At 50.5% G+C, this 27061-nt stretch overlaps 1 protein-coding gene across 1 annotated transcript in view; it reads right to left on the bottom strand.

The window, feature by feature from the left end:
- Positions 1-7310: 7310 nt before the first annotated feature.
- VDR (vitamin D receptor) overlaps positions 7311-27061 on the bottom strand; it is a 58673-nt gene continuing 38922 nt past the window's right edge. The window contains exons 5-10 of the mRNA XM_061416328.1: positions 23628-23812; positions 23342-23456; positions 20406-20577; positions 12391-12542; positions 12087-12203; positions 7311-10589 (exon numbers count right to left, since the gene is read on the bottom strand). Coding sequence (XP_061272312.1) covers positions 10330-10589; positions 12087-12203; positions 12391-12542; positions 20406-20577; positions 23342-23456; positions 23628-23812 — 1001 coding nt within the window. The 3' untranslated portion in view covers positions 7311-10329. The remainder of the gene's footprint in view (positions 10590-12086; positions 12204-12390; positions 12543-20405; positions 20578-23341; positions 23457-23627; positions 23813-27061) is intronic.

The following is a 27061-nucleotide window of genomic DNA, read 5'->3' as shown; positions in this document are numbered from 1 at the left end:
ACCGACAGCACTCCCTCTGCTCCCGCCCATCCACTCCTCCACCACCTCAGGGCCTTCCTGTGAACAGGCAGAAGGCAGGAGCCCCTTGGGGCGGGGTCCCTATCAGAGAGGAAGTGAAGCTGGCTTCTTTCCCATCCCCTTTATCACCTCTCCCCATCCCTACTTTATCACCCAGGGCTGTTCCCCACCCCCCACCCTGTTGCTCCCCTGGGGCTCCAGGGTGGGAGAGGGGAAGAAATTTAAATCAGTGGAAGTGGGGGTGGGGCTGGAGGGAAACAGAAGGGACAGCGGGAAGGGGTTTCCCTGGCTCTCTGAACCCAGTTGCTCATTGGTCCTCCGCGCTTGGCTGGGCTGGCCTTGGTTGCGGAGCCTTTTCTGGTGGGCTGCTTGCTCTACCTGGCCCTCCTGGGAGGCAAAGGGAGAAACAGAAACCAGGGACAGACACAGTTGGGGCCCCTGCTCCACCCTCGCCTTGTCCTTGCCCCATGCTGGCTGCCACAGGTGTTCACAGAATTTCTCATGAGATGGGATTGGGTCTGGGTGGCACGGACCTTTCCAAATGCCCTGAAGGATTCTGAGTGCAAGTGACGAGGACTGTGGGAGGCCCCACGGGGCTAAATAAGGGCTGCCAGGCTGTGCTGCATGTGGCTTCTCCATTTCTCACCACGGCATCTCACGGCGGGTGCCTCAGGAGAGTTCTGCCCGCTGCCCACTGTCTTCCCCTCTCAGTAACTAGGATCTAAGAGACTATGCCTTTCTTCCCCCAGTCTAGCTCAGACAGTATTTGCAGAACAATCCAGCTTGGAATCTGATACTTGATCCACCCCTTCCTGCACCCTCTGTATCAGATATCCTTGGATCCCCGAGCCTTGGCTCAGATCTGGTCTAATTCTGTAAGAATCTGTTCAGACTTGGGGTGAGGTGGTTGGGTCCTGGAGAGGGAGGGGCTATAGAAGCATTGCCAAGTTCCCCAAATTCTTGTGGATGCCTGGGGTTTTGCAAGGCATCCATTCACCTCCTCAAGACTCAGTCTCATTACCCACCCCTTCTCTTGTTCCCAGGAAAGTCTTGAACAACCAAACCAAAGGGCTCTGGTCAGGGCCCTAGTGTCAACCTGCTAAAAGGCATTGTCTTAGCTCTGTCTTAGCCAACTCTGGACTTGATTTGCAGACCTAAGTTTTGGGAGATGCAAGGCCAGCATGGATAGTCAGAATGTTAGATGACAAAGTGAGGATTCCAAAGATTTGAACAGACTAAAATGTGGGCAAAATCAAATCAGATAGATACAAATAGGGATAAATGCCATGCTAAATTCTGCCTTTTGGTCCCCAAACCCAATCATTCACATACAGAGTAAGGGAGATATGGCAGCTGCTGTAGAGAGAGGCAGTTAACATATGGGTTCTGAAGCTAAAGGGACTTAACTTCTCAGTTTCCAAAGTTCAAGGGAAGGTGTTTAAATTTGCATAAGTCTGTTTGCATTTCATCTTCCATCAGGGACCCACGCAGAATTTTTTTTTTTTTTAAACTTGACATCTATTGTGAAGATCAGATCTTTGAGACACGGACAGAAGTGGGTGGCACACTGCCTCATTTTCATTCATTCATTCATGTATTTATTCAGCTACGTTCATGGAATCCCTCCTTTGTTCCAGGCTGGTAGGGAGCCCCAAAGGCCAACCAGAAATGTAAAACACACTACAGTGTACACTTCATTCTGCCAGAGAGTGGGTGCACCATTCTATCTGAGTGGGGCAAGGGAAGGCACAGTGTGGTGAAGTTCAGGGAGAAATTTGTGCAAGACACGAAGCCTGAGCTGGAAGCTGAAGCAGCAGGAAGAGTTTGACAGGCTGAGAAAACTAGGAGATGGAGAACAGGGTGGGGCAAAATCAGGCCAAAGAAACCAACCTTAGAAGGATGTGCAGTGTAGAACTCAGAGTGTAGGCTGGGACTCCTGTGGATTCCTGAGCCCCTTTTAGGAGCTCTGCAAGGTTGAAACTACTTTCATAATAATACCAATACGTTAAGTGCCTTTTAAACTCTCATTCTCTCAGTTGTGTACACAGAAGTCTCCCAAAGTTTTCATGATGTGGGGTACTCTAGCTGATGGGCTGCAGAACCAGTTATGAGAATCTAGCTGCCTTCTATGAAGCCAGACATCAAACAGATTTGCAACACTGTCAAACAATCCCTTCTTGTCACTAAACTTGTTTGTTACTTTTAGTAAAAATTGTGTTATTTATGTTATCTTATAATAGATTCATTACTATTTTTTAATTCAGTGAGTATTTAATATTTTTCTCAATTTAAATTTCTAATAAAAATGGCATAGATGATCTTATTTGCAAGGCAGAAATACAGACATAGATGTGGAAAACAAATGTATGAACACCAAGGGGGAAATAGGAAGGGGGACAATTGGGATGAATTGGGAGACTGGGATTGACATATATACACTAGTGATACTATGTATAAAATAGATGAGCAATGAGCACCTACTGTGTAGCTCAGAGAACTCGACCCAGTGCTCTGTGTGATCTTCATAAAAAACAAACAAAACAGAGATATAGGTATATGTATAGCTGATTCACTTTGCTGTACAGTAGAAACTAACACAACTGTAAAGTAACTATATTCCAATAGAAATGAATTTAAAATGTTAAGAAATAAATCTCTAACTTGGCAAATATTGTTGGCTATAACCCACATAAACGAAAGCTATTTGGGGGTGGGGGGTAGGCATTTTCTGGGCCTCCCAGATGGCTCAGTGGGTAAAGAATCCACCTGCAATATTGGAGATGGGGGCTCAATCCCTGGCTTGGGAAGATCCCCTGGAGGAGGGCATGGCAACCCACTCCAGTATTCTTGCCTGGAGAATCCCATGGACAGAAGAGCCTGGCGGGCTACAGTCCATAGAGTTGCAGAGTCAGACACGACTAAAGCGACTGAGCACTCACGCAGGCGTTCTTTACTTTTAATGGCCCAAAGACCAAAACATTTGAAAAGAGCTGATGTGGAAGCAGCCTGTCGAGCCATGGTCACAGCTGCAAGTGGTTGAATGTGACCTTAGCTAGTCTCACAGTCTGGACAGCGACATGTGCTCCTGGATCACTGTGGGCTGTGCACTCCACCAAGGGAGCATGGGTCCAGTGAACACCAAGGTGAGTGAGTAGAGACTGTGACAACAAATACACAGAGCAAACCTGATTCTTGCGGCTCATTGGGATTCCCCTCTGGACAGGATCCACTTAGGTCCAGAGAATACTGACTTTAGTTATGGGGTGGATAATATGTGTATCGGAGAAGGCAATGGCACCCCACTCCAGTACTCTTGCCTGGAAAATCCCATGGACGGAGGAGCCTGGTAGGCTGCAGTCCATGGGGTCGCTAAGAGTTGGACAGGACTGAGCGACTTCACTTTCACTTTTCACTTTCATGCATTGGAGAAGGAAATGGCAACCCCCTCCAGTGTTCTTGCCTGGAGAATCCCAGGGACGGGGGAGCCTGGTGGGCTGCCGTCTATGGTGTCGCACAGAGTCGGACACGACTGAAGTGACTTAGCGACTTAGCAATATGTGTATAGTGAGGTCACTGCGGAAGCGAAGCTGGTAAAGAAAGACCATAATTGAAAGAAGCTGGGAACAGTATTAACTAGAGTTCCCGGTTTTTTGAATTTCTGTGCCTACCTTCCCATCTCTTTCCCACAATTTTCTCTCCAGCGGAGCGGTTTCAATTCAGGCCTATTTGGCTTATTAAGTTGCACACCTGCCCCCTGGTGGCCGAATGGAGCAATGACGCTTTCTCCCCTCGCCGGTAGATATTCATGGAGCAGGAACTATGGCTTCCAGAGGCTGAGATCAGCATGGCGGAGTCAGCCAGGTCCCTCCGGAGCTACTCCAGAGAGCGTAGCAGGGATCAATCGTTAGAGGGCTGGAGCGGTGTCAACGTCCAGTGAAAACTTGTTTGACCATCCCTTCACTCTGCAAGTTAATAATGATGCTGGCAGCATTTATGATAAGAGCTTTTCACAGATTGTATCACAACAATGAACTATAAGTGGGTACTATTATTGTTGCATTGTATTGATGAAGATTCTGAGACTCAAAAACATTAACTCACTTGCCCAAGGTCACACAGATAGCCATTGGCAGAGCCAAGACAAGGACCCATCAGTTTATGCCATTAAGTGTTTGGCTTCTGCTTGTGCTCCTGACGATGGCCTGTTTGCAGATCTGTCTTCTTCCAGTGGATTGTGCCTTTCTTGGGGTGCAGCAGCTGTCCTATTCATTGCTGTATCCCCAGCACTGAGGCCAGGACTGGGTTTGTGCTGAGAGACACTGCAAGGACTGCACAACCAAGCTGGACCTTAGGGGGAACCGGGGGCCAGCAGGGAAGGTGCTCAGAAGCTCCAGACAATAGGGGTCAGGCACCTTCACAGAGATAAAAGGCGAGAGCAGGATATAGGGGGAGAGAAGGGAGTGGGGAGAGTGGCCGGGCAAATAGCCCAAACCTGTCCCTGTAGGGCAGTAGCACCACCTAGTGGTGGAACTCAACGTGACTTCGGGGCGGGGAAAACACTAGCCAGTCCAAAGCTCAGAAGAAGCTGGGAACAGTCCCCCCTGGAGGGAGCCCCGGGAACTGTTGCTGCCCACTCCCTAGAGCCAAAAAGAAGGGCCTGGAAGCGTGCTGGTCTTTCCGCAAGGCTTCAGGTTGTACAAAATGTGAAGAAACAACCCCCAATCCTTACCTAGTCTTGGCTGAAAAGAGGACACATGAAGTTCACACTCTTTTCTGGAGGGAAGCCTGCATCCAGTGACCAGGAATGTAAAAGCCAGCTCCCTCACCTCAGCTTGGGGCAATCTGAATGGCCATCCCCATCTCTCAGAGCCTCCGTGAGGGCTGGTGGAAACCTCTGTGGCGACTGCACCGCAGCCAAGTTTCTCCCTCCACCCGATTCCACTTTCTTCCCTGCCACCCACAATGATGATCTTGTGACTACCCCGCGGTGAGCTCCCTGCACTTTAATCTACATTTGAGTTGGCTTCCCCAGAACCCAACGTGCAGCAGCACTGTCTCCTGAGTCACACACGGTGTGTCTCAGTGTATAAATTTCAAGCAGCTGTCTGGACCAGTGACCACCCCCATCCCTACCCCCAGTCTCTGCTCCACATCCTGCTATGCTTGCTGGTCAGCTGGAGCACACACCGCCCTCCAGGAGCCTCACAGACATCATGCCTACAGTGAGTGCCAGTTGGCATGAAGAGGCCTTCCCTTGGTCACACTGGGATGTCACACATCACCCTTGTCCCCTGCAGGGCCACGGGGCAGGCAGACAGACCCGAAGTGCATAGACAGCCTCCAGGGAACCTCAGTAGCCGCCAGAGACCCTGATCACCCCAGGCAAGCCCTCCCTGTCTGCTGGTCCCCAGAACTGAGGTAATCGGTATGTCCTGGCACAGTGCTGACCCATTTATGCCACATGAAGCTCTGAGCCTATCAGCTTTGTGATCTGTGAGATGCTTCTTACTAACATTTCTTCTGAGGAGCGGATGTATTCACAGCAGTCCCATTACAACGTTGCTTGATGTAAAGGGAGGATGTTCCCTAAGTGGTGGTGGTGGTTTAGTCGCTAAGCTGTGTCCAACTGTTGTGTCCATGGGATTTTCCAGGCAAGAATACTGGAGTGGGCTGCCATTTCCTTCTCCAGGGAGTATCTTCCTGATCTGGGGATTGAACCCATGTCTCCTCCATTGCAGGCAGATTTTTACCACTTAGCTACCAGGGAAGCATTTGACACCTCTATATGGTGTCAAATACTTAGTGGCCATCTGACTGACAGATGGACAGAAACGTACCATCCATGAACAGGATGCATTGTGTAGACCAACCCTGTCCAACAGAACTTCCTGCAAAGAGGGAAATGGTCTGTCCATTCCCATAGGCCTGAGGCTACTGGGCACTAAGAATATGGTGAGTGCAGCTGAAGAGCTAAATGTTTACTTTTATTTAATTTTAATTTAAATAGTCACTTGCAGTTACCTTATTGAACAACACAGATGCGGACCCAAGGCCTGGAACATGAAAACTAAAAATCACTTTCTCCCAACTGGATGCATTCCTCTCTGTTTACCCGCAAAAGTTGATTGTAACACAAAGCCTTGGAGATCTTGTGTTCCTCTGGATCGTCTATAAAAATGCTAAATAAGAGCCTCCTAACAGTTTCTGGGGACTCGTCTCCACATTCCTCCTGCCAGAGATGTACCCTGGGATGGTATTTCTCTAAACTCAGTCACTTTTCTTAACAAAACAGCCCTCAAGCCCCATCCCCAATTCTTCTACTCCCATCCCATCCCCCACTGACATATTTGATTTGAAATCAAATTTTTCAGATGCTCCTGAAAAATTAAATCACATCCAGAGGTTCTCTGACCAGTTTATCCTAAATAAATACATTGGTTACGTTTTTCCTGCATGGTTTCCCCTGAGACGACCGTTCTGTGTCTTGCTAGTTATTTGTGCTTGTGTGTTTAGCAAAGCTGCCCTTTATTATGTGTGTTGTGCTAAGTCGCTTCAGTCACGTCTGACTCTTGTGACCCCGTGGACCATAGCCCATCAGGCTTCTCTGTCCCTGGGATTCTCCAGGCAAGAGTATTGGAGTAGGTTACCGTTCCCTCCTCCAGGGGAATCTTCCTGGCCCAGGGATCAAACCAGTTACTCTTAGATCTACTGCTTTGGCTGGGGGCAGGGGGCTCTTTACCACTAGTCACTTGAGAAGCCCCATCCTTTATCATAAACCCCACTTTTTTTGGAAATGGAGGGGGTGCATTGGCTCCTCGGGGTCTTTTGAAGTCCTGTATATTCACAAGAGTCATTTGCAGTTTGCCAAGTCATGTCAAAAACAGGCACGGTTTAGTCCACAGGTGCCTGGTTTCTATTCTGGAGGTTTTAGGTAAGGGCCACACAGAAATGGACACAACTCGTGCTACTGAATGCTTCCTGAGAGTAGAGCCCTGCTGGTCCGGCACCTCCAATTTCTCTTTCCCAGGGTCTACTTTAGGAATGGGAGCCTCCCTCACACCCCCTTTCATAGACAGCTGGCATGACTGGCTGTCATTTGTCAGCCCCTTCGGCTCAGCAGGAATCAGTGGAGTGTAGCAGGTAATCAACGGCTTCTGGAGCCAGCTGCCAAGGTTCGAGCCCCGTCTCTCACTTAGCACCAGTGCCGCTTTGGGCACGTTATCCGCTCTGTGAAATGAGTGTAGTAGTCGTCCATTTCCCCAAAGGGTCCTTAAAAGGATAAAGCAAGCTGGTTTGCATAAAGCATTTATTTACAGCAGTACTTGACATAAAGTAAGCGCTATGTAAGTATCCGCCATCTTTATTACCGTATGGGAAGCTTTCTTCATTGGTTTTATTCGACAGATTTTTGGCAAATGTTTTTTCTCTTTGGAAATCACCAGGAGCCATTCTTCAAAGCCCTCTTTGCCGTTTTATTTCCAGATTTAACCAGATCTGCTGCATGTTCCAAGCTTCCCTGTTGACCTCATTCAGATTCTCCTACTTCTTCCAGTCAGCCAGAGAAGGCTTTTCCTATCTCCCAGAATCTTGTTTATTTGGTATTTTTGGTGTACACTTTCCTGGCTTCCCTGGTGGCTCAAACGGTAAATAATTTGCCTGCAATGTAGGAGACGTGGGTTCAATCCCTGGGTTGGGAAGAGCCCCTGGAGAAGGAAATGGCAACCCACTCCAGTATTGTCTGGAAAATCCCACGGACAGAGGAAGCTGGTGGGCTATAGTCCATGGGGTGGCAAAGAATCGGATATGACTGAGTGACTGACACTTCCTGGCTTTCCCATAATATACTTTAAAAGGTTGAGATTTATGACTGTCTGCCTTCACATTCTCTCATTCTAAAACAGAAGTGACAATATTTTCTTTCAATCGAGGGAGCCTCACTTTTCTCTCCCTTCCAGCTGCTAGACTGGACTTGGGACTGCACGGGGCTGTCAGGGGCACCGAGGCTGAGGAACAGCGTCCTCCGTGTGTCCTGCCATGCTCCTGGGGGAGGTGGGGCTGGGGAGCACTGGGAGGGTGAAGGCAGTACAAAGACAAATTCGCTTTATTGATAAGGCAACAGCATTAAACCAAGCTGAGGCCGAAACCCAACCCGACCAGGGCCACAGTGGGGTGTGAGTCACACTGAGATGCAGGCTGAGGCGTCCCTTTTCCAGGTCCTGAGGGCTCAGTGGGGTGACAGCCCAGGAAAGAGAGGCAGGGCTCTGGACTTGCTCCGTCTAAAACCCAGGGCTTCCCCCAGGGCACAGGTTGGCCACCAGGGGAATGGGACGAAGCGTCTGAGCTCTAGCACAGTGTAGGAAAAACAGCACGGGACCCCATGGCCAACATCCAGGTCCAGACCTGGGGCTGCTCCAAACTAGTTACACGAGCTTGGGTGAGTCACACCTTCTCCTCAGCATTGGTTTTCTCTAACAAGGGGGTTGAACTGGGTTAGCGATTTTCAAGCCTTTTCTACAATCGGGTCCCAAGGGTCTCTCCTTAATTTGTAAAATAACAACACCAATAGTGTGCGGAACTTCCCCAACATAAGCCCACACCTCCCATAAGCGTCTCTTCATTAGTGGTGCCTGCTATCCGCTTTATCAGGATGTGGTCCCAAAGGCGTCTGATTCTAAAGACAGCTTCCGTCTGTCAGACGTCAGCTCTGGATATGGGAAGAACACCGACTTTGAAGTTTGGTGCCCCCGCCCCACCTGCCTCACCGGCCCTTTCTGACATTAGTGGGTGGGGTGGGAACAAGGAGGAACCAGCTTTACCCAACTCCACCAGAAGTGCTCTCACAGACCCGCTGCTCCCCACCCACACTTGAGATGCTGGAGCAGTGCTGGAAGCAGATCCAGGCAGCCAGGGTGGGCTGGGGCTGTTGGGATCTGGAAATTCCTCTCCCTCATCCCCCCTCCCACGGACAAAGGAGCCTGATGGGCTACAGTCCATGGGGTTGCAAAGAGCTGGACACTACTGAGCGACTGACACTTTCACACTTCATCCTACCCTGCCAGGAAGGAAAGACAAGGCCCTACTGGTAAGTGGCTTCTCCAGACTGCTGGGGGCAGGGATAGTGGACCAATCTCTGGGTCATCACCCTTGGCCATCCACCCTACGGTGAGGCCCATCCAGCCCCACGGCTGCTGTGCAAGGGCTCTGGAGCCTGTGGCCAGTCCTGTCTGGGGTGGGTTGTAGGACCCGCAGGGTGTGAATGAGGACAGTGGGCTGCAATCCTCTGAAGCCTGGGGGCCGTTCAGTCCTGCCACGTGGACTGGGGGAGGGAGAAGAGCTCCCGCCTCGCCAGCCCCTTAGATCCAGGCTGAGGAGCCGTGGGCTCGGTGGCAGGATGGGTGGGGCCTCTGTCTACTACTCTTTTACCAGGCTGGGTTTACCTGTCCCCCCATCACCTTGGCCCTGCTCGCTTCCCTGCTTGGCCTCCAGCACTTGGGTTCTGGGCCAGTGGCCCCTACCATGGGGAGAAAGCCCATCCTACCAAAGCCACTACCGGGGAGAATGTTACCATGGTGAATGTTACCATGGTGATAGGATGAGGGTGGGCCCTACAGCATTAGGCAAGCACCCTTTGGCCGGCAGAGTGTGAATGAGAGTGGGGATTGTGATCTTGGTCACCTTGGTTTTGGGGCTTCCTTGGCAGCGAGTGTCCTAGGAGGGCCAGGATAAGAAGGCAGAGGAGGAGGGCCCATCGCAGCACACTGCCCAGGGGCAGACAGCACAGACAGCAGCAGAATGAGGAGGGGGTTGTGAGTCAGTATTTATCGTGGGTGGGTGGAGGAAGGGTGGTCCCAGCCGCTCTGGATGGGTGGGCCTGGAGTGCAGTGGAGGTACAGGTGTCTCTGTCCCTGAGGAATGGCTCTGTCTCTCCCACCTGCCTGTTCCCTCGGCACCAGCCAGCAGCCACTTCTGGAGTGGCGGGGACATCCTCGGGCAAGGGCCCAACTTCAGCCTCTGCCCTCTGCCCCTACTTTAGTTCCTTTGTCACATAAACGAAAAATCCTCATGACCGAGGCCTTGAGGGCAGGGGCGGGGGTGGGTTGGGGGGGGGGCAGCCTGTGGCCTGCAGGTGAGGGGGACCTGGTGTTAGACGGGGCAGGAGAGAGGACGGGCCAGCCGGGGAGGGGAGGCAGAAGAGGAGGGGATGAACCCCAGCAGGTGTGGGAAGGCCTGCTGGGCAGCCGCCAGCCCCAGGCCTGGGTGCCCGGCCCTGGAGAGGCCTCCCCTCCCAGGCGCCAGTGCAGGCCGCCAGAGTCAGGAGATCTCGTTGCCAAACACCTCGAACAGGAGGGGTGTGAGCTTCATGCTGGACTCGGGCTGGAAGGAGAGGCAGCGGTACTGCTTGGAGTGCTCCTCGTTCAGGCTGCGCAGGTCCGCCAGCTTCTGGATCATCTTGGCGTAGAGCAGGTGGCTGCCTGGGGGCGGGTGGCGGCAGCGGATGTAGGTCTGCAGCGTGTTGGACAGGCGGTCCTGGATGGCCTCGACCAGTGCTGCGTCCTGCACTCCAGGGCGGTCTGTGGGCAGAGAGGTGGGGGGCGGGGGGGAGCTCTGAGTCAGGTCCCTTACTGCCCAGCCCTCACCCCTCAGCCCGAAGACAGACCCCCAGCCTCAGCACCTTCCTCGGTCACTCCTGGATGGCTGCTAATCTGTGACATCAGGCCTCCCCAACCCCTTGGCCACTTCCCATTGCCTTGAGGATCAAGTCTCAGGTCCACCTGGGTCATCTGGTCCTGTCCCACCTCGTCTCTCTCCTGTCTCTATTGTCCATCTTTCATCAGGATCCAGATCCCGGCTCTCTGACCTCCAGGCTTCACATCTGTGTTCCCTTTACCAGGAACTCATCTCCTTTACTTTTGCCTGCCTCTTACTGATCCTTCAGGTAACAGCACAAAGGACCTTCCTCAAGGTCATTCCTGATGAGCCCTTACCTTCAGATGACATCAGGCTCCCATTTTCTGCTCTACTCTCTGTAGCATCATTTACTTTATTTTTAAAACTCTCATCACACAAGGAGTTGGTTGTTAAGTTGCATGTGTTTAATGTCTCCTCCTATACTTCATGGGGAGAAGGCAATGGCACCCCACTCCAGTACTCTTGCCTGGAAAATCCCATGGACAGAGGAGCCTGGTGGGCTGCAGTCCATGGGGTCGCTAAGAGTCGGACACGACTGAGCGACTTCACTTTCACTTTTCACTTTCATGCACTGGAGAAGGAAATGGCAATCCACTCCATGTTCTTGCCTGGAGAATCCCAGGGGCGGGGGAGCCTGGTGGGCTGCTGTCTATGGGGTCGCACAGAGTCGGACACGACTGAAGTGACTTAGCAGCAGCACACTTGATGGGGGGATCTGTGTCCTGTTTGCTGCTGAGTCCCTGTGCCAGGCACCATGCCTGGTGCTTGACAGAAGCCTGATAAATCAGTGTTGAGTCGATGAATGAATGAGTGAATGCTGGGCAGCGGGAGGGGTGCCCACGTCCTCTCCTTGGGCGCCTGCCCAGGAAAGCATCCCTTTATAGAGGCCACTGGCTTGTTCCCTGAACACCATCTAGGTGGAGCCTCACCAGCCATCCAGCATCCTCAGGACTGCAAGATCTCCTCCTCCTCGACCTCTCTCTCTCTTCCCACCCCAAACAGGCAGGAAAGCTTGAGGGTCACAGCACTCTGCCTCCAACATCTGTCAACTAAACTATCAGGCCAGTAGAGCCATCTAGGGTTTTGCGCCCTGTCCCCAGGGGACCTCAAGTGTCAGCAGAGGTCAATCCAGTTCACACAAGAGCAGAGCCTGAGTCTGATTCTTCAGAATCCCACCCATGAACCAGCAATGGTCTCACTAGCTCAAGGGCAGTGAGGAAACCCTCAACAAACCCATACCATGCAGCCTGGGCAAACCCAGCAAAGTGGGTCTTTCCTGGTCGGTCTTTCCTTTTGCTCACTTCTCCTCCCGAACTTCTCTGCTGGCCCTCAGCGGGGCTCACCCTTCATGCCTGCCCCCCAGCCATGCCACTAGGTACCTGGGGAGACAATGCAGATGGCCATGAGCAGGACATGTTCCTCTTCGTGCAAATTCAGCTTCTTCAGCCCCACCTGGAACTTGATGAGGGGCTCGATGAGCTCCAGGCTGTGTCCGGCTACAAGAGAGAACGGCCCGCTGCTGTGAGCATCAGCAAGGGCCAACCACCCCACTCTACCCATCCTCTGGCCTGACCCTCGCCCTTCTCTCCCAGTTGCTAACTCCCTCCCTCTGAAGTGCCTGGTGGGGCACATGACCCCAGGAGGGGTGGAGCTTAGGCAGGTGGAGGCAGAACCCAGCCGCACCTCTGGTCACGTCGCTGACTTGGTACTTGTAGTCCGGGCTGCCACAGGTCCAGGACATGTCGTCCAGGGTGAAGGACTGGTTGGAGCGCAGCATGATGACTTCAATGGCACTCGACTTCAGCAGCACGATCTGGTCCTCAGGGGTGAGGTCTCTGCCAGGGAGGGTAGAGGGGGAGGTCAGTTACTCATCAAGACCTTCATGTCATGCCGATAAGTGCGATGCTTTGACAGGCATACCCTGCCAGGTGACCAGCATGTGCTCTGGGTCCTCCACCAAGGAACTTGCAGCCTGGGTGGAAAGATCAAGACTGTTTCTTGAAGGAGAACAACTCAAAGGTGTGATCAAATGCCAGCTGGTGTAGCTCAGCCACTAAGACAGGGAAAATCCAGTGACTTTCTAGGGTCTCCCAAGTCTAAGCAGTCACGGCTCTTCTAGGGTCAGGAAGATGGAGCCTGAGGAGGCTCCCAGGGCTATGGCATGAGTATGTGTAAGCTAAGACGCTTCAGTCATGTCCGACTCTTGGGACCTCTTGAACTGTAGCCTGCCAGGTTCCTCTGTCCATGGGATTCTCCAGGCAATAATACTGGAGCGGGTTGCTGTTCCCTTCTCCAGGGGATCTTCCTGGCCCAGTGATCAAACCCATGCACGACTCCTATGTCTCCTGCGTTGGCAGGTAGGTTCTTTACCACTAGCACAAGCTGGGAAGCCTATGGCATGAATATGGAGGTCTGCAAAAGCATGGCCAGGACCATTCTCAATGGCTCCTATTCTTTGGTCCTTCCAGTAGTGAAGTCAATTCTGTCTCCAGGACATCTCAGGCCCCACTCCCTCCAGACTGTTTTGATTCCGAATTCCATCATCTTTTTCAGTAGCCTCTTATTAGAATCCTAGAGTCAAGTCTCTAGTTTACCTTTCTTACTGTTGCTACAGAAAAGTGTCATTCCTGTGCTCAGAAATCCCCAGTGACCATCCAAAACCCTAGGGTCAAGCCCATACTCCATAACTTGGCTCCAACATGTCTTTCCAGCCCTGCTTCCCATCACAGACTCCACCAACCCTCCATTCTAACAACATAAAACTACTCCATGTTTGGATGCCAGGCATTCTCACACTGCCACACCTTCGAACATAGGACAGCTCCAGCTTAGAGAATGCATCTTCTTCTGATCCTGAGTCCAGTTAGGCCTCCCTTGGATCCCTCCACCCTCTGATTCTCTTCACTGAATTAGAGCCATTCTTTTAAGACCTGCTGCACATTGCTTGTACTCCTATTTTGCCTTTCCCCCTTCACTCCTGTCCTTTATTTTTATTTTTTAAATTAATTAATTTATTTTAATTGGAGGCTAATTACAATATTGTAGTGGTTTTTGCCATACATTGACATGAATCAGCCACAGGTGTACATGTGTTCCCCATCCTGATCCTCCCTCCCACCTCCCTCCCCATCCCATCCCTCAGGGTCATCCCAGTGCACCAGCCCTGAGCACCCTGTCTCATGCATTGAACCTGGACTGGCGATCTGTTTCACATATGATAATATACATGTTTCAGTACTATTCTCTCAAATCATCCAACCCTCTCCCTCTCCCACAGAGTCCAAAAGACTGTTCTTTACATCTGTGTCTCTTTTGCTGTCTTGCATACAGGGTTATCATCACCATCCTTCTAAATTCCATATATATGCGTCAGTATACTTTATTGGTGTTTTTCTTTCTGACTTACTTCACTCTGTATTATAGGCTCCAGTTACTCCTGTCCTTTAGATGCTTGTCTCTGGCTCTTCATCATAAGCTGCTTGAAGGCCAGCACCACACTCAAACTGATCACTGAGCCCTGAGCTTGACGAGAGGGTCAATAACTCTGTGTTGATGAGTCAAGAGGCTCATGACTAGTTCCACTATTCTGAGTCACGAGCTCAGCTTATCTGAACAAAGACAAGGAAAGAATCAGGGCCCACAGATCAAACTGCTTCCACTTCTTCTTCCCTTTCTCTTTCTGATTCCGTCTGTACTTCCTCTTGGATATCCTGTTGAGGGGCTGTCACCCCCTGTGGCTGCACTTTGGAATGTAAAAAGGTGGGAAACAGATGTTAAAGGATAAGAGTCCTATGTCAACAGGTGATGGGTGAGGAGGTGTGGAAAGGCTTGCATGATTAGATGGGCACCAAAGGGCCTGTGCTGAAGGCAAATCACAAAGTGTTGGAGTTGGAAGGCCCCTTCTAGAGACTGTAGTCCAGTTCCTTCCTCAGCATCTCTCACAGATGGCTCTCACACAACCACTGCAGGATTCCCCCGGGGCCAGGGAGCTCCCAACCTCTGGCCACAGTCACGAGGTGCTTGGCTCTAGGGCTAACAACGTCTTCTCCTGTTGAGCAATAACCCACAAGATGACACACTCATCCATGGCTTGTAGTTCTGTCCTCTCAAGGAAGACAGAACCTGAGTTCTGCATTAGCCGTGGGCATGGTGGTGGTTTAGTTGATAAGCTGTGTCCGATTCTTTGTGACGCCATGGACTGTAGCCTGCCAGGCTCCTCCGTCCATGGGATTTTCCAGGCAAGAATACTAGAGTGGTTTGCCATTTACTTCTCCAGGGGATCTTCCCCACCCAGAGATCAAACCTGGGTCTCCTGGGTTGCAGGCAGATTCTTTACTAACTGAGCCACCAGTGGAGCCCAATCCATGGAACATCCCTTTAACCATTTAAGGAAAGCCACCATGTCCCCCTCCCCTTGCCTGTTCTCTGGAATAAACAACCCTGATGCCACAGTGTCTGAATGTCTCACTATCCTTGGCACCCCTCAATCCATATTGAAAAAGTGAAAACTAACACCACCCTCATTTGGGTTTTAATTCATGATGCAAGTAAAATATGTTCATTATTAAATCTTGGGAAAATACAGACAAAATATAAAGGCAAATAAAAATGGCTCATAACCACAAGAAACGTTTTGATTTATTTTCTTCCTATTTGTTTTCCATGCAAATATCTCTTTTTCAAAGGTGCACCAGGTCATAGTAATCCTGTGTCCCACTTTCTATGTCAGTTCATAGTATGTGGCATCATGTTACATCAATGTATTATAGATTATTTAATCAGTCTCCCACCCACCTATGTTTGGGCACTTTGGTCACTTCTAAGTTTTGCTGTTTGGGGCTTCCCTGGTGGCTAGTGGTAAAAAATCCACCTGCCAATGCCCAGAAATGTGGGTTTGATCCCTGGGTTGGGACGATCCCCTGGAGAAGGAAATGGCAACCCATTCCCATATTCTTGCCTGGGAAATCCCATGGACAGAGAAGCCTGGTGGGCTACAGCCCATGGGGTTGCAAAGAGTCGGACATGACTTAGCGGCTGAACAACAACAGCAACGAGTTTTGCTGTTATAAGTAGTTCCATGAGGGACATCTTTGTACGTAACGTTTTGTTTAATGGCCCACTCAGAATGGATGGCCGGAAGTGAACAAACATCCCATGGGTGCCTGGCTACCAAGATTTCAGCAGGACCACTGCCTACTGTGATCCAGACATACTACTTGTAAGAAAGCAAATCTAGAATGACCTCGAATTACCACCCACAGCCTGGAAATACAGGGACTTTCTAAGTGCAGCTTGCAGCCAGAACTGGTAATGGTGGTAGGTGGGGGTAGCGGTGGAAGTGAAGGGGAAGTCAGGAAGAGACCTAGGTCCTCCTGGTTCCTGCATCAGCTCTGGCTCTGGGCTTCTCTCTGGACCTGACTAATATTTACACCCAGATCAGTTTTCACCCCTGAGGCTGCTTCTGGGCACCTGAGAGATGCTCTGGGTATGTGTTGCTTGTCTTTCCCATTCCCACCAGGCGGTGTCCAGACCCTCCCTGCTTGTATTCCCTCAGCTGCATTCACTGCAGCTGCTCACATATTTATCTCTTCCATCAGACACCGACCCTCTGGAGGCCAGTCATCTTTGATCTCTCTTGGTATATGTAAGAAAGCTGAGTTCTGGACAGATGCATAAGTGAATATAGAGGAAAGGCGTAGGAGGAGGGAAGCTGTGACCCCAGGCCTTTGATCTAGGAAGGAGTCCCTAGGGATAAAAATAGTGGTGAGGTTGAAGGCATGTAACCTTCTGGGGTTGACTGGGTCTAGTCCCTCATGCACACCTCTGGGCAGTGAAACCTGGGGTCCTTGGTTCTCAGATCCAAGACCACCCGTAGTCATTAAGTTGCTGCTCCTGATGCCATGTTCCCCTGCGTTTCTCTTGCAGGGCTAAGGGAGGGAGATTTGTGGGGTGCAGACTAAGAGGCTGAGGGAGAGGAGGTGGGAGGCAGGAGCAGAGCCAAGGTCACACTGCAGGGCAGTTCACACCCAGCACAGCCCATCCAGTCCTGCCCTACTTTGGCCCCACACCTGCACTGGAGTCGAATCCTGTATTCTCGCCTCCACTCATCCACACAGAAGTCTCATCCTGCCCTCCCCACACTTTCCACCCCTGCCTCCAGGCAGCAAGATCAAAGCTACCAGGGATGCAGCCACTGTTCTTTCACTTCTTGGAAGAACAGAACCTCTAACTGCAGAAACCGGCAGAACCAGAGAGCAGATGGGCTGGCCCCGCCTGGGTCCCGGGAGCCTGGGCTCTGGTCCAGGCCTGGTGCAGCATCTGCTTCATCCAGTCCAGGGAACATCCACATCACTGACCCTTCCGGAGCCCTTGCTAAGGCCTGCTCCAGGTTTATTGGAAAACATTCCTCTTTGCAACTTCTCAAGCCATGCTGAAGCCAGAAAAGTCAACTCAAGCATGTTTAGGACTGACTTAATCCATTTGGCCTCAATAGTCGGGTGGCTGCAGTACCTGTTCGTATACACCTCACTTCGGCCAGGACTGCAGGGCTAGACCAGGGAACTCCGGAGAATGAGACTTAAAAGGGAAGGAAAGGGGGAGATTTCAGCTCATCCTTGGGGAGAGGAGGGCTTCCCAGGTGGCGCTAGTGGTAAAGAATCTGCCTGCAATGCAGGAGATGCAAGTTGGATCACTGGGTTGGGAAGATCCCCTGGAGGAGGGTATGGTAACTCCAGTATTCTTGCCTGGAGAATCGCATGGACAGAGGAGCCTGGTGGGCTACAGTCTATGGGGTTGCAAAGAGTCAGACATGACTTCCACTTGGGGAGAGGAATTGAGGGGCTAGTGATGCTATTTTGTATGAGGGTGTGTGCAGTAAGGTTAAGGGATGGGGGCCAAGAGAAAGACTGGGGCCCAGGTTACTTAGTGGAGGGGTGCACTGGGGTAGTCTGGTTAAACAAGTCACTTTCTTTCTAGGATGATTTTCGCAGGTGGAAAATCACCCAGCCACCACTGAAAATCACCAAACCTCAGCCTCTGGACAAGGCTCCGGGTGCTCTCTGGTCCACTGGGCAAGGAAGGAGGAACCCTGTGCAGAGGAGGTCTGCTGCTCCTGGAATTCAGCCGGGAGCTGCCTGCTACAGTGTATCCATCAACAACCTGAAGTGTTTTTTTTCTCTAGCTATTTACACAAAACAAGACTTTGGAACAAGTACAGTTTGCCAACAGTAACATGAAGGGAGGAGGAGGGAGTTGGAACTTGTACTGAGCAGAATGTGTCATCAGTTCCAAGGAAGGGCTCTGGAGGGTGAATCTTGGGCCTCACAGACAACACCCATTCTGCCTGCCGGAGTGGCCTTTACTCCTTTTAATGTGATTAAGGTGCGCGATATGGTAAGAATGTCTCAACACCATTCGATGTTTTCGCTTCTTTGCAATTTTCATATTAATTCCAGGAAAGAGCATTGGTGAATACCTGGTATTTGAATTGGTGTGAGGCATAAAGTAACAGACAGCAAGTTGTCTCAGGATAGAAACAAACTGGGAAGTGTTGGGTTTGCTGCCGCTGCTGCTGCCGCTGCTAAGTCGCTTCAGTCGTGTCCGACTCTGTGCGACCCCATAGACGGCAGCTCACCAGGCTCCCCCGTCCCTGGGATTCTCCAGGCAAGAACTCTGGAGTGGGTTGCCATTGCCTTCTCTGAGTGCTGGGTTTAGCTGCACAAATTACTAACATTTAGCTGGTTGTGTGGTAGCGTGGCAATTTTGTCAGCAGCTGATGGCTTCCCTACACAGCAGAGATTCCCCAAACAATAAATGCACCCCCTGTTAGCTTCCATCCAGAGCTGGCCAACATACAGTCATTTTCTAGTTCCCAATGTTCTAGCCCTGAATCTGAGCATTAGTGTTGAGGAAGCACGCTGCCCCTTTCTGGTATGACTTCAACTATTGCTATTAGTTGAAATGATGAGAATCCTGCTTGATATTCATTAATGTACTTCATGTCTCAACCACATTGTCTATGTATTTGATGACAATGTCCCAAATGAACTTTTAGAAAGAAGGAGGCTATAAACATTCATAAATGTATATTCGACTGCTTCCCAGCATATCTACTAAAAGTGTCAACTTTTACACACTTTCAAGAATATTTAATGCTGCACGACCATTTAAATGAGGAGGGCATGACAACCCACTGCAGTATTCTTGCCTGGATGATCCCATGGACAGAGGAGCCTGGCAGGCTATAGTCCATAGGGTCGCACAGAGTCAGACACGACTGAAGTGACTGAGCACACACGACCATTTAAATATAAGTATTATATACCATTATTACCAAAACAATAGAACATTTAATTAGAACATTTAAACATGTATAAATGAATCCATAAGGGAGGGTCTCTACTTCAGTGGAGGGCTTCCTGGGTGGCTCAGAAGTAAGAACCTGCCTGCTAATGCAGGAGACGAAAGAGATGCAGGTTCGATCCCTGGGTTGGGAAGATCTCCTGGAGGAGGAAACGGCAACCCGCTCCAGCATTCTTGCCTGGAGAATCCCAACGACAGAGGAGCCTGGAGAATCCCATGGGCAGAGGAGCCTGGCAGGCTCCAGTACACAGGGTCACAAAGAGTCGGACACAACTGAGTGACTAAGCATGCCTTGCTGCTGCTGCTGCTAAGTCGCTTCAGGACCCCAAAGATAGCAGCCCACCAGGCTCCGCCGTCCCTGGGATTCTCCAGGCAAGAACACTGGAGTGGGTTGCCATTTCCTCCTCCAATGCATGAAAGTGAAAAGTGAAAGTGAAGTCACTCAGTCATGTTTGACTCTTCGAGACCCCATGGGCTGCAGCCTACCACGCTCCTCCGTCCATGGGATTTTCCAGGTGAGAGAAGCATGCACTACTTTAGTCGAACTCCTTATACTTACCTACTTTGGCAAAAAATATCTCAGTACTATTAGGAAACGGCCTTGGGTGATACATAAATTGGGTGAAAGATACCCAGGTTATAGATGCAAGTCCCTCTCCCTCTAGGATTTCTAAATTACTTTACAAACTCAGCCCTTTCTCCACTCTATCACTTCATCCTGATTTCAGAATTGGGAGTGAAGGATTAATGTAGGTTTAATTTAAAAGGTTAACATGAGGGACTTCCCTGGTAGTCCAGCGGCTAAGACTCCACGCACACTCCCAATGCAGGGGGCCCGGGTTTGATCGATACGTTGCAACTTAGAGTCTGCATGCCTCGATGAAGCTCAAAGATCCTACGTGCCACAACTAAGATCCAGCTCAGCCAAATAAATAAATAAAATATTTAAAAAATAAAAAGATAATATGAGAATTAGATTCAAGGCAGCTGGAGTGGACACAGCAGCAAACTCAGAGTTCTCAACCCAGTTCTGGTTGAGAACTGGGCTCCAACACTGGAATTCCTGGTGCTGAACTTCACTGGGCAGTGTCTATTCTCTCACATCGATACTGTGAAGGATCCATGGCTTTCCACTGTTGGCCTGCCCTATAATGTTGGAGAGGCTGTACTTCTCAAATACAGATTTCTGGACCTCGCCTAGAGATTCTGATTTAGGAGGTCTGGGATAGGACCTGAAGGTGTATTTTGGGAAGCAGTAGGTTGAGAATTTCCAAGACTTCTTTGGGCTCAGGATAGGATTCTGACTTTGTCTTCTGGATGTCCCAGAAGCTCCTTACCTGAACCCTGGGATCATCTTGGCAAAGCCGATGACCTTCTGGATGCTGTAACTGACCAGGTCAGCCAGGTGGGGCAGCATGGAGAGCTGGGACAGGTCCAGGGTCACAGAAGGGTCATCGGAGTCTTCTTCATTCAGATTCTGGTTGGAGAAGCTGGTTGGCTCCATTGTGTCTGGGGAAGGAATAGGGAAGAAAAGGAATTACTTGAGCCAGCCTTCCTCCTGTGAGGCCCTCCTGTTCTCTGGCAGCAGCGCCAGTTGGGAATTCAGCATGACTGCCTCTCTCCAAAGTCACTTCTGCCCAGGCGTCCCCCTGGGGTTTCCCGCGTCTTTCTTCAACAGAGTGATGAAGCATGAAAATCAAAGAGCAGAGACATTCTGAGATATGAGACTTCTTTAAGAGTGATTTTATATGTCATTCCTAATGATCTCGAGTCAAAGATGAATTTGGAACCAATAAACTTGTGGAAAACAATGTTCAGCCTCACTAGTGATCAAAGAACAGCCAAGAACATCCACTTTTCACCTCTAAACTAGAAGCAAATATGTTTAAGGGTTGATACCAGTATTTGTAAAGATGCAGGAGACAGGCAATCCTTGTGCAGTGTTGGGGTGCTAAAGGAAGCACACATTTGTGCAAGTAATCTAGAATGCAATTTGACCACGAGGGTCAAAAGCCTACAGTCACGTACATTCTGGGATCAGCAATCCTACGTCCATGAATTCAGCATAAGGAAAAATTCAGAATGAGTGCAAATATTTAGCCACAAGCACACTGTTATCTTCATCAAGAGCTGGGGGGAATATCTAGATATCCAGTAATAGGGGGTTTAGATGTGTTATTGCACATTATACCCCAGAATACTATGCAGCTTCACAAATGACATTCTAGGTATGTACTGAATGGCGTGAAAATATAATAGAGGTGCTAGTGGTAAATGCAGGTACCCTGCCGGGGTAACCTGCCTGCCAATGCAGGAGACATAGAGAGATGCGGGTTTGATCCCGGGATCAGGAAGATCCCCTGGAGGAGGGCATGGCAACCCACTCCAGTATTCTTGCCTGGAGAATCCCATGGACAGAGGAGCCTGGTGGGCTACAGTCCATAGGGTTGCAAAGAGTCAGACACGACTGAGCACACACACACACATACATACCAAACATACCATGTGGGTAGGTGAGCACCTCAGATTAATTAACCTGTAAGGGGAAATCGAAACTTCTAAATAAGACAAAGCTGTTATTAAAAGTTGAAGTACAAGATAAACCTATTTACAAGGCAAGAACAGAGATGCAGACATAAAGAACGGTAATGGGGACAGAGCGCAGGTATGGAGAGGGTGGAAGGAACTGGGAGATTAGGGTGAACATATATACACCACCATGTGTAAGCAGATAGCTAGTGGGAACCTGCTGCGTAGCACAGCGAGCTCATCTCAGGGCTCTGTGATGGCCTAACGGGGTAGAACGGGCTTGGGTGGGAGCGAGGTCCCAGAGGGAGGGGATGTGTGTACACGTATAGCGGATCCACTATGCTCTGCAGCAGAAACAGTATAGCATCGTGCAGTTGCCTTACAACCTTGTAAAGCAATTATACTCCAAAAAGAGTTGAAGTACAAACCAATGTATAACATACAGATTGACCTTCATTGATAAAAGTGATTATACCATAAAGTAAAAAGAGTAGGAAGGTGGATAGAGAAAATTAACACAGGAGAGGGGTTACTACAAGGTTAACTACAAGGTGAGGGGCTCAGGGATCAGTTATCTGTGCAGCGGTCACAGCAGATGGGTAGACACAGGACGTGTTCCGCTGTTATCTCTGTCTAGTTGGCACAGAGACCCCTCCTACCTACTCTGGATCTGGGCACAGGTCCATCAGTGAGTCTGGAAACACCATGTCTGAGGGTTCCAGCTCCCCAGATGGGAGGGAGCTTTTCCATCCCTGCCCTCCTATCCAGCAGACGGCAGCTGGATTGGGTGAGAGGTAGAGGGATGAAGACAAGGATAGGAGAGGATGAGGCAGGAAGATGCAGAGGATGGTAGAGAAGGACAATAAGAAAGCAAGGATGAGTTGGAAGGGAAAGGTCCTCCAGGACCTTAGCGGAAGGTGGCTTGAGTGGAAGGTGGGCTTCCATGCTGAATTTCACCTTCCAAAGGCTCAGGCTCTGGTGACTAGTTAACAACACTGTTTGCTATATTTAAAAGCTGCTAAGAGAGTACATCTTAAATGTTATCACGGAGGGTGGGGAACTCTTTGTAACTCCATGAGGTTAACTAACTTATTGTGGTAATCATTTCCCAATATATACATATATCAAATCATTATGCTATACACCTTAAATTTATACAGTGCTGTATATCAATTGCATGCGTGCATGCTAAGTTGCTTCAGTTGTGTCCGACTCTTTGCAACTCCATGGACTGTAGCCCACCAGGCTCCTCCTCTGTCCAAGGGGACCCTCCAGGCAAAAATACTGGATTGGGGTGCCATACCCTCCTCCAGGGGATCTTCCTGACCCAGGGATCGACCCCACATCTCTTGCATCTCCTGCATTGGCAGGTGGATTCTTTACCACTAGTATCATCTTATATTTTTATAAAGTTGGAAAAAACAAAAACCAAACCAACAAACAACCCACCCGGCAGCAAGGGCCCAGGCTCAAAGGACCACTGAAAGGAATCAGGTCACTCCCAGGGAGGGAGCCCGGGGTAGAAGCCTGGCTTAGAGGAAAGAACAGAGGCTCTGCAGGCAACAGCTTGGCCTCTTCCTCAGAGTCCTCAGCACGGGCCCTTGGGCAAGTCACACCTCTTCTCTAAAAAGGGGTTGTTCTGGGCAGCGCACAGTAGTAAGTGTTGTCCTTCTGGCTGCAGCCAAGGGTAGGTGGACTGGGAAAGCTCTAGGTCCTTGGGGAGGGAGCGTGCTGTCCCTCTCACCTGGAGAGGAGGTACAGTGATCCGAACAGGAGGAGGATGAGTTTCCAGAGAAGCTGGGCGTGAGTATCGACCTCAAAGGACGGTTCCCCTCGTCCTCACTGTTGCGAACTGGAGGCTGGAAGGGAAAGGTGGAATGTCAGAAGCCCACATTGGAGGTCACCTTCCTCCCCCAGCCCTGGTCTTTTGTTTACAGGAGGGGCAGTCCTCCCCAGGGTCAGAGGGCAGACCAGCTTCCAGCCCTCCCCAGGTGCTGTGCCCAGATCCCCTCGCCCTCCAGCCCATATACCCGGAACTGGCTGAAGTCGGAGTAGGTGTCGTCGTAGGTCTTGTGGTGGGCTTCCAGCAGGGTGGTGATGATGCGCTGCTGCTCCTCTGACAGCTTCGGCCGCAGGCTGTCCTTCAAGGCCTCCTCCTCCTTCCGCTTGAGGATCATCTCCCGCTTCCGCTGCACTTCTTCATCAGTCAGGATGACTGCAGGGGTGCCGGAGGGGGGTGTCAGGAGAGTGGGGCCTGCAGCACCTCCTAGGAACGTTCCTCCAGGTATAAAGGCCCCAGATGGGAGGGGCTGTGCCCTGACACTCAGAGCTCACCAGGCCATCCTGCCACGGGGACCCAAAGCCCATGATATGGATGGAAGAGTGGGTGCTGTATGTTGAAAAGGCATGAGCATGAGAGAGGAGGAAACAGAGGATTTAGGAGGCAGGATGCTTGGGCATCATTAAGGAGACCAGGATCCCAAGAACAAGATGTCTGACTCTGAACAGATTGAACTCTCCAGGCTTCTGTTTGCTCATTTCTAAAATGAGGAGTTTGGACCATAGGATCTCTTCTAAGATCCTTTTTTGTTCTTTCTTCCAGGAAGCACGTGCTGTGGGGATCCTACCTCAAAGGACCAACTGCTTTGAGACCTGAATGCAGCCCAGCACAGAGCAGATGCTCACTCAGGGGGAGGGAGGGTACAGGGTCCCAGCGTCAGAAGCTAGGAGATGCTGAGAAGACCGCTCTACGTGGTCATCTCCATGTAACTTTCCAGGCGTGTGATCTACTCTGACCAAAGTAGAAAGACTTTGCCTCTTAGGTTCCCTGCAAAACAACCCCTCTTTCAGTCCTTCCAGTCTTAAAATTTCTGCCCAAGGAAGTTTTCCAGTCCTTCAGAAGTCCCCGAGGATAAATAGCAGCTCACAGCTCTATCTGGGAAGCTCTCTCCAGTGGCTAGCCAGGGTGTCTGACTGCAGGGGCTCCAAGCCTCCCTGTGCTGGGTGACTGCCGGGAGGGTGGGGCTGGGAGCAAGCCCGGCACACAGACCTCCCGGCCGGGCTTGCAGAGCGCTGACGGCAGGAGTGGGCACTGGGGCCCTCAGCCTGTAGCTGCTTGCTCTGTGCTAGTCTTGCCAGGGCATCTGCCCACAGAACCAAGCGTTTCACAAGAGCAGGAAAAAGAACCAGAATGCCAGAGTGGGTGGCTTCAGGGCTTCAGGAAGGGCCCATGGGCCTTGGCTTCTTGGGTGGGGTAGGACGAGAGAAGTGGGGGTGGGGGAAGGAGAGCCTGTGGTGGGTGTGAGTGGGCAGGGCAGGAAAGGGAAGCCGGTGGCGGAAGATGGAGCGTTCCCTCCAGAGCTGAGGTAAACCGTACCTAGAGGAAGACTGGGCGGAGGCCACGCCCAGGTTACTGACTCACATACCCAAAGAGCTGCCCGCCCTCCTCCCACAGAGGGTGTCAGTTCAGACCCCAAGAGATACAGCCAGATGAGAGCCGGGAGGAGCAGGGAGCACCCCATTCAAGGCAGGGTGTGAGATGCTAGCCTGGGAATGCCAAGATTAGGGACAGAGTCCTTCCTGTTCACCTGAAGGGCAGGCACAGGACGCGATGAGGCTGGGGTTGGGGGGACGGCTCTGGCTGCCCACAGGGGTGCTTTTCAGCCCCACAGGGCTCTCATAACCCTCTGTGATTCTATGACATCACTGTCCTGCTCAGAAACTTCTTCTGAATTCTTTCTGCTTACCATGCCCCACCTGAAGCCAAGATTCTTTGTGATTTCCCTTCTTCCTAACTTTCCAACTGTACTCTTGCCTGGAAAGTCCAAGGATGGAGGAGCCTAGTAGGCTGCAGTCCACGGGGTCGCTAGGAGTCAGACACGACTGAGCGACTTCACCTTCACTTTTCTCTTTCATGCATTGGAGAAGGAAATGGCAACCCACTCCAGTGTTCTTGCCTGGAGAATCCCAGGGACAGCGGAGCCTGGTGGGCTGCCGTCTATGGGGTCGCACAGAGTCGGACACGGCTGAAGCGACTTAGCAGCAGCAGCAGCTGGGGTCTTGACACAGCAGCTGGTCTAGTTGCACTGGGATTGCTGGCCTGTGAACATGATCTGCTTACTACTGCCATGGCCATTTCTCGTGTGCTGGATGCCTGTCCAGATGGGTCTTCTCTCCCCAGTAGCCATGCAGATTTTATCAGTTCCCCAGCACTCTGCTCACACCCTCTTGTACCACAAAGGCTTCTGTATTGCCCTGATAGGCAAGGAGCAATTTTTCCCACACACATTGGCACCCGATCTTTTTTCACTCTGTCACATTTATGGTTATAGGTTCCAATAAATACTTGCAATAGAGAGAGCCTAAGTTCAAGGTCTTCTTCACTGGAACTGCAGGGTATCTAAGGATGGGGGCTGCATCTTACAATGCCTATATCTCTCATGCCAAGGCTAGCCCAGTGGGGCATCCTCAGTGGTCTGATGCGCTGGAAACCCAACATATCAGCACTGACTGTACCTACAGTGTGCTGGTTGTCCTCCTGGCTCTGGACATGCACCAACGATGCCCATCCCCTACAATTTCAGAATGGCACACTCCACCTGCCAGTCCACCAGATCGCTGAGCAAAGTTTACATTTTCAAATACTTGTGACAAGTATTTTCAAGACAGAACCCATTGTAACGGAGCACCTGTAACATCATGTAACCTTTGCTTGATGATTCAGAGGCATCGTTCTGAATAATGATTGGACTTTGCAGGAACAATGTTATGACCTCAGAACCATATGGGTCTGTTTTTCTGCACTGTGTGACTCAGCCTGCTATGATTTTGAGTTCCTATGTTAACTCTTCCAACCAGTCTATCCTGCTGTCTTAAGCTATATGTTGTCTCTTCTTACTGGAGTGTACCTTTATCCTCCTTAAGAGTTACTTCTAATCTGCTGGGAGCCAGAAACTCTGGTGATCAAGCGGTATGTCATAAAAAATACCGTTAATAAATATATTGTTAATAAAAATAAAGTTTTTTTTTTTAATGTACCAAGCCCTATTCCAAGTACTTCTTACATATTAACTCACATTATTTGGTCCTTTTAATAACCCTTAAGGCAGATGCTGTTATCCTCATTTTACAGGTGAGGGGACCTGAGAACCAGAGAGGCTATCAAGCTTGCTCAAAGTCACGGAGCAGACAAACAAGTGGTAGGGCTGGAGTCGGGTCTGAGCAGTCTGGCTCTAGAATCCAGGGTCCTGACCACTACTCCACACTGCCTATGACTATCATCAGCTGTGAATGCTCAGCCAGACCCTGGTCTTCAGCTGTGGAGTCATGACACACAAGGTGTTCTGATCCACCCGAAGAGTGCAAAAATAATGATTACATAAAGTAGCAAAGCTTGTAAGTGACTTACTTATAACGTTAAGAGATTTGAGGTTAACCTTATGGCATTTCTCCTCTCCATCATTTC

Source organism: Bos javanicus, chromosome 5 (genome assembly GCF_032452875.1).
Source record: "Bos javanicus breed banteng chromosome 5, ARS-OSU_banteng_1.0, whole genome shotgun sequence".
In the NCBI taxonomy this organism is placed as follows: Eukaryota; Metazoa; Chordata; class Mammalia; order Artiodactyla; family Bovidae; genus Bos; species Bos javanicus.
The sequence above is the reverse complement of the archived record's forward strand: the minus strand, read 5'-3'. Positions and strand labels throughout refer to the sequence as shown.